Source organism: Asparagus officinalis, chromosome 4, assembly GCF_001876935.1.
Source record: "Asparagus officinalis chromosome 4, Aspof.V1, whole genome shotgun sequence".
NCBI classification, from domain to species: Eukaryota; Viridiplantae; Streptophyta; class Magnoliopsida; order Asparagales; family Asparagaceae; genus Asparagus; species Asparagus officinalis.
In genome coordinates, this window is record NC_033797.1 from 3919830 (window position 1) to 3941682 (window position 21853).

The 21853-nt window shown below is 35.6% G+C and overlaps 1 protein-coding gene across 1 annotated transcript; it reads left to right on the forward strand.

Annotated features, from left to right (window-relative positions):
- Window positions 67–13772, forward strand: LOC109836399. The gene is made up of 10 exons (XM_020404287.1): window positions 67–192; window positions 1358–3684; window positions 3825–3962; window positions 10363–10434; window positions 11831–11872; window positions 11978–12067; window positions 12151–12261; window positions 12358–12450; window positions 12563–12642; window positions 12735–13772. The coding sequence occupies exons 2-10, from the start codon at window positions 1555–1557 to the stop codon at window positions 13429–13431; spliced, it is 3453 nt and encodes a 1150-aa protein (XP_020259876.1). The 5' UTR covers window positions 67–192; window positions 1358–1554; the 3' UTR covers window positions 13432–13772.

Sequence of the window (21853 nt, forward strand, 5' to 3'; positions counted from 1 at the left end):
AAACACCCCACATACTTGAGGTTTTTTCTAAGCTAAAGTAAATTTCTATTTTCTACCAACCTCATATCTCCCCCTCTCCCTTCTCCTTTATTAAACATCCCCTCGCTTCTCTCTCTCTCTCTCTCTCACGAATCTCCGCCTCCGGAGGTTAAATTCTTACTCGCTGCTCATCTTCCCTTCTTCAATCTCCAGGTAACGCTCTCTCTCTTTCGCTCTTTTGATCGAACAACCTTATCTTCTATTTTCGTGACGGCTAAATCCCTCGAGGTTTTTGGGATTCTCGCTGTGGAATTTGCCTCTCTCGCGATTCTGGGGTTAAGTCATTCGTTCCAAAGCTCAGAACTGGGAAATTTATTCTAGGTTTCGGATTTGAGCCTTTCAAAGTTTGTTCTTTTAGGGTTATTAGGCGTTTTAGAGAAATGGGTATTGCTTACTTTAGCTGGAAGGGCAGTTTCATTTAGGGTTTTGATTTTGTTTTTTTTTATTTGCTGAAATTTTTTCTGTCCTATGTTTTTTAGGCATTTGAAAGAGCTGGGCATTGATGGAAATTTTATCCTTTGTAGGGTTTTTAGGAACTGGGTTCTGGGTTTGTGTTATACAACGGCCGATGTGTTCTACGCACTTTAAAGAGTAAACACTGCTCATTTAGTTCACACAGGAATACCACTACAATAGCTGAGGAAAGGGAAGAGAAAAAAAGGAGAAATAAAAGGGGATCAAATATTAGTTTTAGTAGCGAGAGCAGTATGTGGTTTGAGTAATGCTGTAAAGTTATTTCCTGTTTACTTCTCAATGTGATTCTTGATAGATCCAAGTGTTTGCTGTGCTATACTCTAATAGCTAATTCTCACTGTCATGATCCGTGCAACACATGTGAAAGCGGCATTGTCTTATCCAGTCAACAATTTCTAGTTCTATTTTTAGCATACTTTTTGTTATATCTTGCTCGGCCTGGTAGTTTTCTAGTGTGTTGGTGGAGATGTCTTGATAGAGATCTTATCATGTGTGGAGTTTTAAGGGAGTTTATAATGTTTCAAATAGCAATGTGCTGTTTGGGCTCATTTTAACTAAGTATATATGAAGTATTTCCATACATTCAACCGGAATTAAGAATCATGGGAAACACACATACTATTATCTGGTAATAATCATTGAGATTCGAATTCCACATGTTTGGCGATACAATATGCATATATCATTATTTGTTATCGGTTACCAACTATTGTTTCTACTAATTTTTCAGATTAAAAAGAAATTTATTGTATAGCTGTCATATTCAAGTAGCAATAAACCTGAACTGTTCACAATCTCGCATGGACTTGCACACATTTGTCTAATTATTGGTTTTCTTGTGCAGGTTTATTTGATGATGACAGCATTGTCTGTTGTCTGACCTACGACGAGGGTTAATTTTGGGCTACCGTTGTGGTTGCCATGAATGTGACAAAAGGATTATAAGTTTCATACTTGGTACTGATCTGTGCATGTGCATGCTCAGTTGGACGCTTAGTTTTGAGACTGAATATTATAATATACTTTTTATATCAGAGTAAGATGAGTAGAACTAGTCGCAATAGCGAGGTTACTTGCGAAAACTGTAATGAAGGCACTGCAGCTCGGACAAGACCAATTAGCCTTGAAGAGATATTGTCAAGACGGAAAAAGAAACTGAATGTGGATGATAAAGGAGAAGCAATAGCTTCTGTTGAGAAGGCTGATAGTGGTCCTGGATCTGATAAGGGTCTTGAGAGCAAGAAGGAATCCAAAGATGCAGCAAAAGACAACTCCAGGAGCTTGGAAGAGGCAGTCCCTAAGAAAGAGCGTGAATACTCTGAAAGCAGAAATGAAGGGAACGGAGATTCAGGAGCCAATATGAATTCGAAATCTTATGATAGTAAGAGTAGTAGAGATAAAGAAAGCAAGAAGGAAAAGGAAAACCGAGCTGGTTTTGAGAGGGAATATGAAAAGAAGCTGGCTAAAGTTTCAACAGAGGATGATAAACATAAGGAAAGAGACAAAGAAAGCAAGAAGGAAAAGGAAAACCACCATAAGAGCAGAACTAGCAACCACTCAGGTGCTGATTTTGAGAAGGAATATGAAAAGAAACTGGCTAAAATTTCAATAGAGAAAGATAAACACGGGGAAAGAGACAAAGAAAGCAAGAAGGAAAAGGAAAACCACCAAAGGATCAGAACTAGCAACCACTCAGGAACTGATTACGAGAATGAATATGAAAAGAAACCGGCTAAAATTTCAATGGAGAAAGATAAATACGAGGAAATAGACAAAGAAAGCAAGGAGGAAAGGGAAAGCCACCATAGGAGCAGAAATAGCAACCACTCAGGAGCTGATTTTGAGAAGGAATATGAAAAGAAACCGACTAAAGTTTCAATAGAGAAAGCTAAACACGAGGAAAGAGACAAAGAAAGCAAGAAGGAAAAGGAAAACCACCATAGGAGCAGAACTAGCAACCAGTCAGGAGCTGCTGTTGACAAGGAATATGAAAAGAAACCGGCTAAAGTTTCAATAGAGAAATATAAGCCTGAGGAAAGTGACAAAGAAAGGAAGAAAGAAAAGGAAAACCACCATAGGAGCAGACCTGGCAACCAGTTGGGAGCTGATGTTGAGAAGGATTACGAAAAGAAACTGGCTAAAATTTCATTGGAGAAAGATAGACATGAGGAAAGAGATAGCAAGTCTGGAAAGGAAAGGAAAAGAAAACATGACAGTCACAATGATGATAAAATTAGACCAGAGAATGATGATAAGGAAAGGAAAAGAAAACACGGTGGTCACAATGATGATAAACTTAGACCAGAGACTGATGATTTCATATCAAAGAAGCGTGATTTTGGCAAATCGCGTGGTGCAGAGTATACAGTAAGAAAGGATCAGTACACAGAGCATTCAGAAAGAAAGGATCAGAAAAAAGAGCACTTGGAAAGAAAGGATCAGAAAAAGGAGCATCCTCGAACTCATCATGAAGAGTCGAGGACAAAAAGAAGGAGGTCAAGAAGCCGAGAATATGATCAAGAAAGGGATAGGTCACGTTCAATGTCCCCTAGGGTGCTTAGAAGCTCCCACCGTGGAATGGATTATGATGAACCTATCTTTCAGTCCTCTAAAGACAAATCAAGAAGAAAATATTCTGATAATGATAAATATAGGAATTCAGGGAATGATGGTTATGGTAGCGGGCATTATCGCAAACGTGGTAGTGGGCTTGGGGGCTACTCTCCGAGGAAGAGGAGAACCGGGGCAGCAGTGAGAACTCCATCTCCAAAGAAACTCTCCCCAAAATGCTCTCCTAAACGCTCTCCGGAGAAGAAAAGTTCCACATGGGATCAGCCTCCAGCAGGAACAAGCCATGGTGGTTCTGGATCTATTTTTGCCACTCTTCAATCACCATCTAGTAAGGCTGTTGAGTTAACATCTTCTACGCCATTTACACAAACTGCGACAAAAACCCAGCCAGTACCTTCAACTGATGCTGCATCAGTTCTGATAAATGCATCCATTGATTCTGTTCAGTTGACGCAAGCAACCCGCCCAAGGAGGAGGCTTTATATAGAAAATTTACCGATATCTGCATCTGAAAAATCAGTAATTGACTGTCTTAATGATTTCGTCCTTTCATCTGGTGGTAGTCACATTCAAGGAGCTAAACCCTGCATCAGTTGTATAGTATGTGATTAGCCAACTTGAAATCAATCACTGCATTCTTCTTTACTTTATATTTTGTATAAGATGTTGAGAGCATCAAGTCAAGGGGTTCAGTTGTTATGTCTTTTTTCTTCTTCATGTTTTAACTTATTTCCTTGCAGATAAACAAAGAAAAGCATCAGGCTGTGGTTGAATTTCTTACGCCGGAGGCTGCTACAGCAGCTATTTCTTTTGATGGACGATCTTTGTCTGGATCTATTCTCAAAATCAGACGACCAAAAGATTTTGTTGAAGCAGCTGTAAGATTTCTACTCCCTGTTAATTGTGCTGATTTTCTATCTTCTCTTTTATAATTGTGATTTTCATTGTTGGTTACCATGGTTATACCCTTTATATGAGATATCCTGTACACTCACTCTTACTGGCTAGTGCTAGATGAATGGAAGTTCCAATGATTATGTTATTAGTTAACCTGGACTAGGATCACCATGGTTTTGATTAGGTAAATGAAGATTTAAGTTTGTCAAAACTAAGGTGGAGTTGCAGAACTTGAACTACCCTTAATGTGAGGTTTCAGTTGCATATCAATCATGCGCTAGACTAGCTTCCACAATTTTTTTTGGCATCTGTGCCGGTTCATATCAGATATCAATGCAAAAACGCAAACCATGAGCACAGTTGTCTGTTGCACTTACATTATAAGCGATATACAAACTTAGCTAAGGAGGACACATGTATGCACTGACATTGTATCTGACATTCTAACCTAGTTAATGAGGAACCATATGACTAGGTATCAGTATTCCTTTGTTATAATGGTCCCAGATCAAAGTCATTATGGGCATCTCATATAAAAATATGATTCAAAATGCACGACAGAGCTGCAGTATGGCAGTAGTTATTATTCAAGGTAATGGTTGATATGTGGCTGAATCTGGTGCCGTATTTTATATTATTTGATCCAATGATGTATACATTTCATATTATTCTATTCATCCTTCTGTTCATACATATATACATACATGGATGTGAAAGGTCATGCATGTGCATGTGGATGAGTGTGAAAGAAAGAGGATAGAGAAGCACTTTCATCCACAAACCATTGATGTTAGAGAAACCACAAAGGATCTTATGCTGGAAGCAAATAAAGAGAAATGCTCAATTGTACTGTGTCTACTTGTTAGCCTCAGCTACAACTTACCATAGATTAAGGGAAGTACCAGACCTATGTAGGGTAAGCTTTATAGCTCCCCGGAAGCTTTTCCCCACAAGCCAAACTGTGACAGGTTCGTATTGGTCTTTCTGATCTATACACCATGACGTATATGTTGATTGAAAATTATGTGTTTATGATGTTATAAACCATCCATCAACATGACCCCTTTCCCTTTACCTTATCATGCTAAATGGTTGTTCGTTTTGCAACTGACAGATGAATGCTTGGAAGTATTCAAGTCAAATAAGTTTGGGTAAAATACGGAAAATCACCCTAAGATTTGTAGGTACCCTCCGTTTCATTTCTATGAAGGAGACATGAGTATAAAGTCATGTGCTTGTAGCATATGGTATTGCCATCCAGTAGAATGTGCATACAACTCTTGCATTGGAACGGAATATCACATTGAAAATTTGAAGAATATTTGACTAGAAGATAAAAGTGAAGGAAATAAAAAATGTCGCTTTTGAAACTTTTAGGGGGATATTTTTGTGAAACCTACAGAAGTTAGGGATTTTGTGTAACATACCCTTCGATCGATGCATATTTCATGACAGATAGATCTAACATGAACTTGCCTGCCATGTAGTTTAGTAAGTGAGACAAGTTTAAAGTTTGATCATAGGAAAGAGCAAAGCCGTACCTATCTATATAAGGCATAGTATATAAATGCAGACAGATTCAGAGACTCAACTTATCTTCAGATTTGGCAAATTTTTTTATCAGTTGCAGCATACAGCCATACGTATCTATACATTGATGGAAGAGGTTCACTGGCCTGGTCTCAAAGGAGAACGTAAATAATGCATGTGAGAATGATGACGTTTTCATTGTTCAGGACCTGATAGGTTTAGTTTCAATACCGCCACTTCAGCCTCACATTTTCTATATGATCTAGCATTTGAATCATTTGAGTGAAGGATTAATATTGTTTAGTCCAGTATTTGATGCCACACATAATATAAGTGAATTGGCAGTTTCCTTTGTCTCCTCTGCTATATGTATTAAAATTTAAAGGAATTTAGGGAGTTGAAGTTCAGAGTAGGTTTTGACATTTTACTTGGATCTTATGACTTGAATTCACTGCAGCTTTCTTCATTTCTAGTATAATATTTTATGTATATTGATTTTGGTTGCTTGTTGCCGACCTAATTATTTGACTATTGCATGCAGATGAATTTGTCTTTACTACTTGTGTTAAACATTCAGTTGTATTTTTCTGCATATAAGATGTGTTTTCATTCTATTCTTAGCTATCTCTCGTAAGACGTGCATATGCAATAGCCATTATTATCATTGTGAAAGTTCATTACATAAGATGGCTTTTCACTTTTGTTTACTTTAACAGCTTATGCTTTTATTCCTGAATCATTGTTGAATCTGCAGGATTTATGTTAAAGGACCCTTTTTATTTTTGTTAAACTACTAACTTGAAGAAAATTATTCAATATTACCAAATGCTGAGGAAACAGATCTTAAAGGCCCAGGTAGTGGAGTGGATGCTTAATAAAAACTTTCTTTCTCTGTCATACCTGTAAATTGAGATCGGCCTATATCTATTTGTTATTTAATATTGAAAATCCCAAGTACCCATTCCATGTGATAGTTCTAGTGTTGAAACTTATATTTTGCTGGAACTTTTACTATCTTAGCACAAGAGTCTGCTAGAACTTGTTTCTTTAGCTTCTCTGCAGCAACTATTTATACAATTTCACTACTTTTGTTGTACAAGGCATATATTTGTGTTCCTTAGATGAAAGCTTGTCTGACAATCACGTTGGAATCTCTTTTAAATAGGGTATTTTTATTGGCTGTGTCATAATTCCCATTCAGAATCTCGACAAAGCGAGGAATTTGTAAAGCAGACTTCCAGGTGTAGTGCAAAGTTTACGTGGTTGTTTCTTAACTGATTCTGCTGGTTAATCAATTGGTAGAGTCCTTTCTGGTGACTCATTTTTCCAGTGTTTGCTTTAATTTTATAGCAAACTAAAAAAGAGCTATAAATAAACTCCAATCAGGAATTTTATTATGCGACTACCTCCTGATGTTTATTTTGTGAATTCTATTTTGGGGTTAAACATAATTTACTGTCACCATGTAGAGTGTTTCAAATGTTAGGCTGTTAAAACTCATTATTCTTTTTGACCAACCTTTCAATGCATCTCTTGAAGTTGCCCAAAGCAACAGATGAAGATGGAGACTACTGAACCCTGCTGTCTTCTTATTTCTGCTCCTTTCTTCTTCCTTCTCAGAAGTTATTTGGTCATCATGTATTTTTCTCCACTGTGCGAACTTTTATTCTTCAGTGCAATATTGTTTTAGCTGCTATAGTGGATATTTGTCAAACTGCCGACAACATGCATCAGTTTTTTAGTATCCATTCTGTTTCTCAGAAAACATGTACTTATGTATCATATTGACTCTTTGGAGGATTGTATACCCTTAATGAATCCAACAATTACCAAGAACTCCTTGTTTGATGCCAAAGCAACTGCCTTGAAGGATTCTTAGTTGTTTGTTATTTATCTTCCTTTTGCTCTGGGATTGTTACTTTCTAAGCATGCTATTGGGCAAGACCCTTGAAGTTATATTTCTCCTATAGTTTAATCTAAACCGTAATATGTAGACCATAAAATATATATATGAACACTAGAAATTCTTGATTCATGTTAATCAAGTTAAGAAATAAGAGATGAACCAAGAGCTTCCACTGCTCATATGTTATATGGCCAAAATTATGCTCATCTTAGTAATATCAGGAAGCTGCATAGTGTATACAGTAGTCCTTGTATCAAATATCTATTGGAAGATCACATATGTTTTTGTTACTATTTTTCTCTTCTCTGCTTTGTGATGGGTTAAGATATTATTTGATCAATGTCTTTCAAGTACCTCAAATATTTCTTATTTATTAGATCTTATTGAAGGTTGTTATTCGTAAGAAGTACTCTGCAATGCATTATGATTCGATGTCGAATAACTGCCAATGCCGTTAGTTTTATGCTAAAATGAAGCTAATGAATCTAGGCAACTCCTAATCATCTGTCTAGGAAGAGGTATGACACGAGTTGTGGGTCTCTAATATGTTCATGTTTAGTAAGGTTGAAGTTTTTTCTTTAATGGGCATGGTATGCCATGTTCTCGCCTTCTCGGGAGGTGGCAGACCATTTTAATGAGTTTATGAGAGTGATGTAAGGGGCCTAAAGTATAGTGTATCATAATAATCTATGTCAATAGAAATATATAACTCTGGTTGATATATCCCTAAGAAAAAGCAAAACCTTGGTTTTCTGTGTCTTTGCCTGTCCAAGCATACATGTACTAACATCCTGCCGTAACTTCATCAATACTTGCAAAGGTGTACAATTTCATGTTTTTCTTTTATTCTTTAAATCTTGGATTAATTGCACATAAACTCCTTGTAGTATCACACTTTGGAATTTGTATATCTGTAGTTTGATTTTGGCAAATAAACCCTGGAGTGAAATTCGCTTGACTCTTTTACCCAGGGTGAAATTTGGCAGATATTATGCCTCGTTGGGAGCTTGAGTATTTGAGGGTAAAGAGTCAAAATTTCATCCAGGAGTCTATCTGCCAAAATCAAACTACAAGGGTAATAAGTTCCAAAGTGCGATACTACAGGGGGTCTACCTGCTTTAACCCCTGAGATGATGTTACCGTAGAGATTGGTTTCATGTGACTGTAGTGATTCAAGGTCTTATGTGCAAATATTATGATTTTTGCAACATGTCTTCAGTTGCGCCTTATTTGAAGGACTAATATCAAAAATAGCCTTTATTATTATTATTATTATTATTATTTATAATGTAGAACAAGTGAAATCTAGAATTTGTTAAATGAGTCTCTAATTGGTCAAAATCAATGATCTCCACGTAAATGTTTCTTGTCAGGTCATTCTGTGATGCTATCTACTGTATGTGACTGCTGTTTAGATCTTTGATCATATGCTTGTTTTTCACCTTATAGATTATCGAGGTTGCCAAAAAAAGCTCTTGCAGCATCCTTTTTGGACAAAGTTTGAGGGTGACAACCTACCAGGATGAACCATTAACGTTTTTCAGTTTATGAGAGTCTTCTTCATCTCCTGAATGTTCATCAAATTGCTTTTCTGGTGGAAAATCAGTTAGTTACAGAAATCTAAAAGTTTGCCGGTATTTTGCTTGAATAGTAGGTGTCATGTAAACTCTTTTTTAGAATTTATCACCTAGTTTCAGTTCTGAGTTTCCTTCTTCTGATGGTAAATGCTTTGGAATTTTAGATTAACAAACACTGGATATTTACAATAGAAATTCTATTCATCACAATTCACTAATTTTTGTAGGAAATGGAGGGAGTGTGAGAGGGAGGGAGGGACAAGAGCACTGCCTGTCAGTCAAGACATCTTATGAATGACCTCTTCTTAAAGTCTAGTAGAGTTTATAATTAGCAATGTGGTCTTCCCTGTCTTGGAATACAGTAGAAGGTGGGAGGAAGGAAATAAGGTAGTTTAATTTGGTACTGAGACCTCTGGATTGCGTGCATCAAAGGTTGCGCACGCCAATAACAACTGAGTGTAATGAGAGTAATATCACTATCACCCATTGTTTTAATGACTGAATATAATCTTGACATGTCAGCTGAAACTTTCAGCAACTACCTAGCAATGTTTGGAACATAGGAGGAAGGGCTATAGAGGCTCTTAGGCCTTTTTAAAGAGTCACTAAGTCGGCTTGACTGCAAACATGGATTCTTCAATTTGAAACAAGGAATATTTCGAAAACTAAAGCTTTTCTACTAACGGCACTGAAGATTAACATTGGTTGAGAATAGTGGTTTGCTCATGCCTCATGGGCTCTAATAAAGTGGGTGTAAAATCTTACGGGCAGCTTTAATTTAAACTTGTTGATTACATAATTAATTAAAAATTATAACTTTACGTTATTTATAAAAAAGTTTCCTAGAATGAGAATATGTTCTGATGGTATGTAAGTCCTTCAAATGAAATAATATTAAGGGCTGACAAGTATAGTTATTTTTATATTTTACCTATTGGAATGTTTTATTGCATGATCATTATTACTATATCCTGAGAATTTTAGCGTGTCTATCTGATGTTTTATAAACTAAATGAATTAAACCTTTTATTTACATGAACTTATGAAGAAAGGACGACTTCCTTCCAAGTTATGGGTACTGAAAATTAAAAAATTTGCTTCTTCTTCTAAGTTGGTTTATTTCTCCAAGTACGTCGATTGGCAAACTTGTCTCTATGAGTGCTAGTCGCTTCTCATATTTGTTAATCATTTTCAGTCTTCACTCCCATTCTTTTATCGATAATAATATGTGGATCTTGTTTTTGTTCATCGACATGTTGGCTTCCTGTTGAGTGGCTTGATATATTTTCCAGAACAGAATGCTTTCTCAGTTACATCATTGTCTATATTCATGTACCAGGTTTTCAGACAATTGCTATTTTCATGCAGACTGGAGCTCCGGAAAAAACACTGCCAACGGTCAAAGCAATATCAGAAGTTGTGAAAGATTCACCCCACAAGGTATCCATTCTGAAGCATATTTATCATCAGTTTTCACATTTTTTTATTGTTTATTTGAAATTGAAGCCTGCTCCACTTAATGCCTTCAATACACAATGCATGCTACGATTCTTGTTTATACAATTCGTAGGAAAGGTGAGAATTATACATGGGAATGAGTTGAACAAGTGATTCCTTATTGTCTTTTTTATGTTTTTCCAAATAAAAAAAAGTGATTTCATGTTAGATTACCTTCTCCTTCGGTTGCTGTGAACTTTGTCATACAAAAGGAGTGATTTAAATTTTCAGTCTCATGTTAACTATTGATCAATTGTTCTTCTTACTTCTTAGAGTCCAATTTCTTGTTGTCTTTGTCTTTTCCACAAGTTTTCTGGTCTTTATCGTGTTTACTCATGTCTCTTATTTGGATTGTTATATTTGAATATAGTCCTATGAAATCTAGCATGAGTCGGACGGTCAGAACGATGCAGTTTCTTATTGCAGATATTTTATTTTCCACTTCCCCTAGATACAGTTAAAGGTGAACTGAAATAAGTTGCTGCTCGTGGTCTATGTTACCTGTGTACTTCTAATCAAAAGCCGTACCCGTACCCATACCCATACTTGCACTCACACCTGTACTGAAACTTCTTGGACACTTCTTGAATATATGCATATATTTATTCAGGCATATTCTCAATTATATAATACATGTTTTAGTTTAAAACATTTCTCATATGCTTCTTGGACATATATTCTACACTTAACATCTATTTCTTGTATATTGATCTTATGTAAATACAAAACAATACCGATCTTGTGTAAATTATTAATTTTAAAATATAAAAATATACATAACACATATATTGTCCCCATACCCTACTTTTACAAAACTGCAGTGTCCCGTACCCGCACTCGTACTACTACCCATAACCATGCAACTTAGCTCATGGGTGACCTTGAAACGTGGAAGATGGGACTTCCTACACTAGCTTTCCTACAGAATGTCAAACTGTGGTTTTCAGCTAGGAGCATACAGTTCTAACAACATGAAAAACCAAAATTAGGTGTTTGATTCTCTGTATTTTGATCCCATAAGTATCTCTTAAGATCCTGGCAACTAGTATTCAGATTTCTGTTGTTGGAACTGCACTTAGGAATGAAGTTCCAACCGCTGGAGTCAGGAAGCATTAGATCTAAGAAAATTTCTCTTACATGTGAATCCTCTATCATGTCCAACATGAACTAATTATGGTTGATAGTTTTTAAAGAATATCATAGATTATTTATGGTACTAGTTTAATATCTCAGTTTAATGTTGTTACTGTTTTCTACATGAGTTGACATGTAGAAGTTGGATTGGCATTCAAAGCATACTGCTATTGTTATATCAGTGATGGTTTTTCTTCTATTCCAGATCTTCATTGGTGGAATTTCCAACGCTCTGTCATCTGATATGGTAAGCTGGTTCACGACATTACTTGTGTTGAATTTTCCTGATTTAAGTGTCTTCTTTCTGGAACCTTGGTGTAGCTTATGTAGTTCCCTTCTGATATGCTTTTAGTTTCGGGAGGTTGTTAGTGCTTTTGGACTTCTGAGAGGATACCACTTTGAGTTCAATGAGGTGCTAGATGGGCCATGTGCCTTTTTAGAGGTATGCTACTGCCAAATGTTAGCTCAAGTATAATGCGGTTGCTGAACCTTATTTGATGACTGAACCTGATGTTGATATCACAGTATGAAGATCATTCCATTACTCAGAAGGCTTGTGCTGGGCTTAATGGAATGAAGCTCGGTGGGCATGTCCTTACTGCAATTCAAGCATTTCCTGATTACCATGGGTCGGAGGTAACTTAGTTTCTGATCCACTGTTTTAACTGAGTAGTTCAATGTATGTTCATGTTTAGATGTTTTCCCTGTTTAAATAATTCCTCATTGTTTCAGGAGGATGCTGAAAACCTTCCATCATATGACGTTCCCTTGCATGCAAAACCACTGCTTGCAGACCCCACACGAGTGCTACAACTCAAGAATGTGGTATGGTATCTTTATTTATGATGCAGACTTGAAATCAGTATAAAATTTAAAAATTCAAATTCATCTGTTCTACTACATTTTTTGATGATTGTGCTCTGCAAACATGAATCAGGTCAACCCGGAGGAATTCCTGTCACTTTCCGATTCTGAATTAGAGGAAATAGTTGAAGATATAAGGTTGGAGTGTGCAAGGTATGGTCAATTTCGACACAATTCATCTGAATCTCAATTTTCACACCTAACTGTATGAAAAATCGTATCGTCTATTTATCAAAACTCTTCAGGTTTGGAACCGTAAAGTCTATAAATGTGGTTAAGTTCAACAGCAGGAGCAAAGATGATACTCAAGATTCTGAACGACGAGAGCCCCTCGCTGCCACAGACCAATCAAGGAGTCCTACCAAGAGTTGTAAGAATGGAGATTTGGATGCAGCAGCTTTGGATCGTGCTGAAGGGCTTCAAGATGCCAGTAATATTAATGCAGAGAATGAAACTAATGATGATGGGAACCCAGAGGAAGATGATATAGAGAAGAGAAACAATGACGATGAGAAACCCGTGGAGTATAAGATGAAAGAAACTGTGAACCTCGGCTCTACAGATGGGGACACTTCTCAATTGGAAGTTCCTTCTAACCTTGATAAGGATATAAATATAACAGAAGAAAACACTGCTAAATCTGAAGCACATACAAGCAGCGAAGGGATCGAGCAAAGTCCAGTCGGGACTGCTATTCCTATGGATACTACAGATTTGGAAAATTCTGCTGCTGATGAAGACGAGGTAGAGAATGGAGACGACAGTAATCATCAGAGTCACAATGTGGAATTACTTGAACCAGGTTATGTATTGGTTGAGTTCTTGAGGAAGGAAGCAGCATGTGCTGCCGCACACTGTCTCCATGGGCGATATTATGGCGAACATATTGTTTCAGCTGGTTATTTTTCACATGATCTCTACATAACAAGGTTTTCCAGGTGAAGTAAATGTGTTTGTTTAGATCTGCTACGTTTCTTTACCTTGGGTTTTCGGACCAGATCAGGACCAATGTGGGGTCATTGGTGATAGAGAGGTAGTACCTGTAAGTCACATGATTTCTTTCAAGGATGAATGCGTTACTAGTTGTGACCAATGTCTACAAATGGCGAGAGGGGTCCTTGGTAGTTTATTATTTTGAGTTCGATTCTATGGTTTGTTATTTTGAGTTCAATTCAATGTCACTAATTTACTGCTCAATATGATTCTCACATATAGCTTGCATTTTCTATGATGGCAAGGAAACTATGCGTTGGAACGTCATCTATCAATTTGTTTTTTTTGTATCTTTGATCTGTTTGATTTGATGAGCTTGATACAGAATGCTATGAGGAGTGTTATTGATTTATTATATGGCCAAATACATCTCTAGCTTGTTACTCATCTTCTTGGTATGGTAAGTGTCCGCAACAATTTATGTCCTCGTACTGGAGTACTAGAGCTTTCTAGTTATCATGCAAGAGTTTTGAAGCTCAAAACCCATCTAATACGATGCTTGAAGTTGAAACAATATGTTCGCCATAATACCAAGTAGTATCCTTTGGCTGAAGTTGAAACTCACCTCATTTATCTAATTAACAATTAATGCTTGCAAAACGTTGCCTTATGACATTCATTTTGTTGAAGTATTTTGGCTGTCCATAATCAACTTTGATCTCTGGTGTACGTTTACACAAATCATCAAGATCAAGAGCTCATCTGGATCACTGCAAAGTTTTCACTAAGCAGACGCTTAAAGAGTATACCTAGGAGTTAATAAAAATTTATAATTGTAAAACAAAAATTAATATAATTCATAGAGAATTATAATGTCAGTTATATTAGAAAAAACTATTACCATCCAAATTTATTGGATGATTATAATTAAGAAAACAATCTATATTCACTACTAAAATCACAATGCAAAGCAACGGACCCAATCTTGGCTTGTCCAAACGGCCCGGCCCGGCAAACCGGGTACAGGCCGGGCAAAAATATTAGAAAAAACTATTACCATCCAAATTTATTGGATGATTATAATTAAGAAAACAATCTATATTCACTACTAAAATCACAATGCAAAGCAACGGACCCAATCTTGGCTTGTCCAAACGGCCCGGCCCGGCAAACCGGGTACAGGCCGGGCAAAAAATTACTTGTACTTATATAATTTACAAATATAAAAAATCATAGAAATTAAAATGATAAAAATAAATTATTTATTAATAATCACTAACAATTACAAATTTATTTTGGAATTTATTGTATCACAATAGATGAATACATCTCAACTAGGTTGACACCTACTCATTTACATCACTATCATTTGCAACTCTTTCCAAAATAATTTATCTTTCCGAAATAATTTATCAGAAATTTTTAGCTAAGAAATAAAAATTACAAACTAATGAATAATTTCTACTCTTTGTCTCTATCTCCTATTCCCAACTCTTCAAGTTTATCTTCAATATTAGCTATCCGATCAATGCATTGAGTTCCCTTCTCGTACCTCCACCAATCTTGTAAGCACATTACCACCTGTACGGTAGACAGATCTAGCGATTTCCTGTAGTCGTCGATCAAACGTCCTGATGTGCTGAAGACAGATTTTGAAACTACCGTGGAAACCTACACTGTTAGTAAGTCACGAGCCATGATGAAAAGTATAAGATATGAAACTGTTCCATATACTCTCCACCATTGTAAAATATTAAAACTATTATTTTGACTTTTAACTAAAGATGCAGTTAAATATTATTCAATTTCAAAAACTTTCATTGATGATCCAGATCCAGATCCACTAGTTAGCTGAGTTATCAATAATTCCCTATCAAAACTCTTACATTTGCCCCGACTTGAACTGGTAGAAACAGAAGTTGTACGCTAATGTGTACTTACACCATATCTAGCTGCATACTCATCATATAATCTTTAAAAAGAAGTTCTAATAGTATTATGATGAGTAAGAGTAGTAATAGTTTGACTATCATCAGTGTCTATTATCATGTTACTATATAAAGAATTTAATAAATTTCGAAGGCCAACATCCTTCAAACATGGATCAATAAGAACCCCAAACCAAAAATAATATGAATAGACCTAAAATACTTATTAGTTTTGCTTTTCATTTAAAAAATCATATTTCCAAAATATTATCCATACGATAATTATTAAAAAAAAGTTTGAATACTTAAAACTTGTAAAGCAGCTTGAATAATAGTTTGATAATAACATAGTTAATCATTAAAAACTTGCAACATCTCTTTTACACTATATATAACTAACATCCTCAGTTATTCTATACATATTATCAGAACTAGAACTAGAAGTATAAAAAGCAATAAAATCATTTATAATTTATTTATACTCTATTGCTACATTTAACATTGCATAGGTAGAATTTCACCTATGGTCGACATCTTTTGGAATTAATCTGAGTTTAAAATTTTTTCTTTTACCAAATTATTTCTATCTTTAAAGTCTTTGTTCAGAAGCATTATGAGCATAAAGTATTGTCCTAATTTTTTCTATCATGGATTTAATTTCACCAAATACACTTTGAACAATTAAATTTAAAATATGACACATACATCTAATATGAAAAATATCACCATGACATGACAATAACAAAGATGATTTGATATGATCAACAGCTACATTATTATTACTTGCATTATCTAGTGAAAAAGAAAGTATTTTTTTTGAAATTTCTAATTTTAGAAGTTCTTCTATTATTAAATTTACAATATTAATACCACTATGTGAATCTTCCAATGCAATAAAAATAATAATTCCTCCCGGGCTCGGGCCCGAGCGGGCCGGGCATCGGACTAGCCTGTTCATTTTTTCTTAAAATATTATTTTTTACTTAAAAAATTTCAAGAGTAAATAACAATAAATTAAGCAAAATTTTGATAAAAAATAAATCATATTATTAATTACTTGTACTTATATAATTTACAAATATAAAAAATCATAGAAATTAAAATGATAAAAATAAATTATTTATTAATAATCACTAACAATTACAAATTTCCTGGGCCCGGGCCCGAGCGGGCCGGGCATCGGACTAGCCTGTTCATTTTTTCTTAAAATATTATTTTTTACTTAAAAAATTTCAAGAGTAAATAACAATAAATTAAGCAAAATTTTGATAAAAAATAAATCATATTATTAATTACTTGTACTTATATAATTTACAAATATAAAAAATCATAGAAATTAAAATGATAAAAATAAATTATTTATTAATAATCACTAACAATTACAAATTTATTTTGGAATTTATTGTATCACAATAGATGAATACATCTCAACTAGGTTGACACCTACTCATTTACATCACTATCATTTGCAACTCTTTCCAAAATAATTTATCTTTCCGAAATAATTTATCAGAAATTTTTAGCTAAGAAATAAAAATTACAAACTAATGAATAATTTCTACTCTTTGTCTCTATCTCCTATTCCCAACTCTTCAAGTTTATCTTCAATATTAGCTATCCGATCAATGCATTGAGTTCCCTTCTCGTACCTCCACCAATCTTGTAAGCACATTACCACCTGTACGGTAGACAGATCTAGCGATTTCCTGTAGTCGTCGATCAAACGTCCTGATGTGCTGAAGACAGATTTTGAAACTACCGTGGAAACCTACACTGTTAGTAAGTCACGAGCCATGATGAAAAGTATAAGATATGAAACTGTTCCATATACTCTCCACCATTGTAAAATATTAAAACTATTATTTTGACTTTTAACTAAAGATGCAGTTAAATATTATTCAATTTCAAAAACTTTCATTGATGATCCAGATCCAGATCCACTAGTTAGCTGAGTTATCAATAATTCCCTATCAAAACTCTTACATTTGCCCCGACTTGAACTGGTAGAAACAGAAGTTGTACGCTAATGTGTACTTACACCATATCTAGCTGCATACTCATCATATAATCTTTAAAAAGAAGTTCTAATAGTATTATGATGAGTAAGAGTAGTAATAGTTTGACTATCATCAGTGTCTATTATCATGTTACTATATAAAGAATTTAATAAATTTCGAAGGCCAACATCCTTCAAACATGGATCAATAAGAACCCCAAACCAAAAATAATATGAATAGACCTAAAATACTTATTAGTTTTGCTTTTCATTTAAAAAATCATATTTCCAAAATATTATCCATACGATAATTATTAAAAAAAAGTTTGAATACTTAAAACTTGTAAAGCAGCTTGAATAATAGTTTGATAATAACATAGTTAATCATTAAAAACTTGCAACATCTCTTTTACACTATATATAACTAACATCCTCAGTTATTCTATACATATTATCAGAACTAGAACTAGAAGTATAAAAAGCAATAAAATCATTTATAATTTATTTATACTCTATTGCTACATTTAACATTGCATAGGTAGAATTTCACCTATGGTCGACATCTTTTGGAATTAATCTGAGTTTAAAATTTTTTCTTTTACCAAATTATTTCTATCTTTAAAGTCTTTGTTCAGAAGCATTATGAGCATAAAGTATTGTCCTAATTTTTTCTATCATGGATTTAATTTCACCAAATACACTTTGAACAATTAAATTTAAAATATGACACATACATCTAATATGAAAAATATCACCATGACATGACAATAACAAAGATGATTTGATATGATCAACAGCTACATTATTATTACTTGCATTATCTAGTGAAAAAGAAAGTATTTTTTTTGAAATTTCTAATTTTAGAAGTTCTTCTATTATTAAATTTACAATATTAATACCACTATGTGAATCTTCCAATGCAATAAAAATAATAATTCCTTTAAACATCTTCAAATGCAATAAAAGAAATAATTCTTTTAAACATTTGCCAATTATCATCAATCCTGTGTGTTGTGATACATAAATAATTACTTTGTGCTCTAGATGTCCAAATATCAGAACTTAAATCAGAACTTAAAGAAAATTTACAGTTTAAATTTAAAAATAAGAAATTATTTTTGCTTGTTCCTAGTGATAATATTTTAAAATATCACGCTGGCAAGATTGACGGGAAAATTTTTTAACTGTGGGATAAAAACCGTCTGTAATCATATCTTCAAATTCATCATTTTCTGGCTTTAATTTGCGTCATAGTTCCAACTACCGAGACTACCGGAGGATGAGGATTGGGAGAGTAAAGATTGTCGAATACCACCTTGAGGCGTTGACTGACCTCTGTTGTGCTTTTCTAAATGGCGTTTGAGGTGGTTGGTGCCGCTTTTATGATGAACTTGGAAAATATGGTCACACAACGCACACTTAGCCTTCTGGGTGAGAAGCCTACCGTGTTGATTGATCCCTGGTGACTTCTATCTTCTCGAAGAAGTTTCATACATCGGATTTCGGTCTTTTAGAAGCTCTAGGTGCAGAATCATCGCCACCGAATTCATGATCAACATTGGTAGGAGGAGTAACTATAGCTTATGTAGTAGGAGTATTAGGACTCGTTTTAACATCGGGAGTTAGGATTTGCCCTTCATAATCAGAAGAGGAAGCCATTTGATTGAAGAATTAGAGAACAAAAGCGAGAATAAGAAAGTATTAGAGAGAAGTAGATGAGTTTTGGATGAGAAAAACAAATGAAAACTCCCTCTATTTATAGAGGTAGCCCCCTAGCCAAATGACCAAAAGACTCTCAAATTTTAGCGAATTTTAAGGGTATTTCGGTCAAAAGCGCAAAAATGACCGTTCGGACTGGGCCGGCCTGGCCTGCTCAGCCAACGGTCACGATTGTGACCGTTGTGGCCCGGCCGGGCCGGCCCAACCCCCTTTTGCTGGCCGGGCCGGACCGGGTCCGGTGTGGGCGCCGACGAAGCGGCCCAGGCCCTGACCTGGTCGGGTCCGGTCAGGACACAGGGCCTGGCACGGGTCTTGGGCCGAAATGGACAGGCCTAATCCAATCCTCTCTTTATTGCACTCTAACCGACACAACAAAAACAAGTGATGTAAAAAGCTTTTCAAAGTTTAACATCTTAACATAGCAGCATAATTTGTCCTGACGGCTGCAAATCTAAAGGATAAATAATCAAACGAGCCGGGCCAAAACCTAAAGCCCAAAAAGTAAAACACAGACAGACTAAAATAGAAGCCTCGTCACCACCACCACCAACAAAAAACTCCCGAATCGCCAGGAACGACGGATTTGGGCCAGGAAGCAACCTCAAACATTATACCTCGTAGAGATACGGAGGGGACCGTGGAAAATAATCAAGAATAATAGTATGATTAGAATCACCAAAAAGTTAATTACATGAGTTAACAAATCAATTCTTTGAGAAAAATATAACAATAAATGAACTGAACCTCTTTGATCTTCAGAATTCCCACGTCTCCGAACCGGTCGACCGCACTTCCCAAGACGACACGACGTAGTCGCTGTACATGATGTTTTCATGATGTGACCCTTTCCAATTCGAACAGATTTTTAGAGAAACTTAAAATCAAGATAAATTCAAATGTTTTAACATTAATAATGATTGTGTGGAGCACCTAATTATTGGGCATCGTCCCCACCCACACGATCGAAGCCACCTAAAAGTGCACCACGATAGGTCTTGACCCAGTTTCATTCTAGGGAGGTTAGCAGTAAACTCACTAGGGTGCAGTGTGGTGGTCTATCAAACAAATTAACTTCTGAAAAATAGCATATTATCATTTTGAATAATGATGCTATATTCATATATGTCCTGTTATAATATACGATTATTGTCTACATGGCACATATATCTAACAGAAAGAGTGAAAAATAAAACAAACTTCTGAAAAATGCTTACTTAACTGATGCAATTCAACGTTAGGTTGCATGGCTCGGTTAGGCCTTTGGGCAATCTAAGGGGAAGAAAGCTTGCTATATAGAGATTTACATATGCACGGAAATCAGTGGGTTTCTAGATTTGCATATTTACTTGCATTAGAAGCTTCAATGTACAAACAATTATTCTTGAAATGCAAACCAGCAAATGGTTTAACAATACGAGTAGGTGGTTAAAAAAAATGCATATATGTAGTATATTAATTAAACACATTACAAACAATTATTCTTGAAATATTATACAAGAATAGTCCCATTTTTCTTGTTTTGTGCAGCATCACTATTATGCGTGCTTGCAGATTTATGTTAATCTGCGATTGGCTAACAATACAGCTCAAGCTGATCACCTCACAAAAATTGTCAAAAAATTACAGAGATATGTCGATATTTCTCGACTTTTAATTGCACAGAAAATATGATGCATATGATTACATCTAAAAGCTATTATTTAGGACAAGAAACAAATCGAATATCACGGTATTCAGATTCTAGTTTGGCTATAAAATACATTGTCTAAAAGCTGGTTGGCTTTTTCGTTTTTATTCCGGATTTAACCTTCAATTTTTAATTTATTTTCAATTTTAACATCTGAATTTTGTTTTGAACCCGAGGGTATTTTAGGGGGTCTAGGCCAATTTTCATCATTCACTGTTGATACCTCTTTTGCCCTTTGGTTGTTTTTTTTCTCTCCGACGGGATGGGGAACAGGGCTAGGTAAGGGGCAGTAAGATGGTTGGGATTTACTGATGAGTTTTGCTACAGGGATCTAAAATATGGGACCAATAAAAAGAACAAGTGAGGTGTCCCCCTCCTATTAGATAATGAGGTAGTCATCATTAATGATGACTAACTCATTATCCAATAAGAAAGAGACACCTCACTTGTCCCTTTTATTGGTGCCATATTTTGGGTCCTTAAAAGAATTTTCTTTACCGATTCGTACTTGAGTCTTGGGCTTCTGGATAAAAACAGAAGGGCAAGCCGGCCTCTTCCTCCTCCCGATGCATCCCCTACATTAGTCGGCAACTCCCCCTCCTTCGTCGACCTCCGACCTCTGCCGTCACCTCGTCGACCACCTCCTCTCCCTCTCCCTCACCTTCACCCCCCAAACCCTAGCCTCCCTAGTCGTGGACCCCGCCACCCCCTCCGGCCCTCGCCCTCCTCCTCCCTCGCCCTCCCCCACCTCGACGACCCCCTCGACTTAGTCTCCCACCTCCTCGACCTCTTCTCCTCCCCCTGCCGTTGCTAGCTTCAAGTCCGAGAAGAATCACCGCATGCATGGTTTGCTTGAGAATACATCTGCTCGAGGTAAAAAAATTTCACCTTTTTCTATTATTTCAAGTTTCCTTTCAATTTTCTTTCACTTTTTTATTTTTTCCCTTTCAATTAACTTGAATTTGGTGTGATATTTGATGATTTCAAAGTCGGTTGCATGTTTCCACCATATAGATCTATGAACTGTAATTTTTTCTTGATTGATTTTTCAATGGTAAATCAAGAACAAATAATGGGTTCTTTGATGGGTTGCAATGTGAG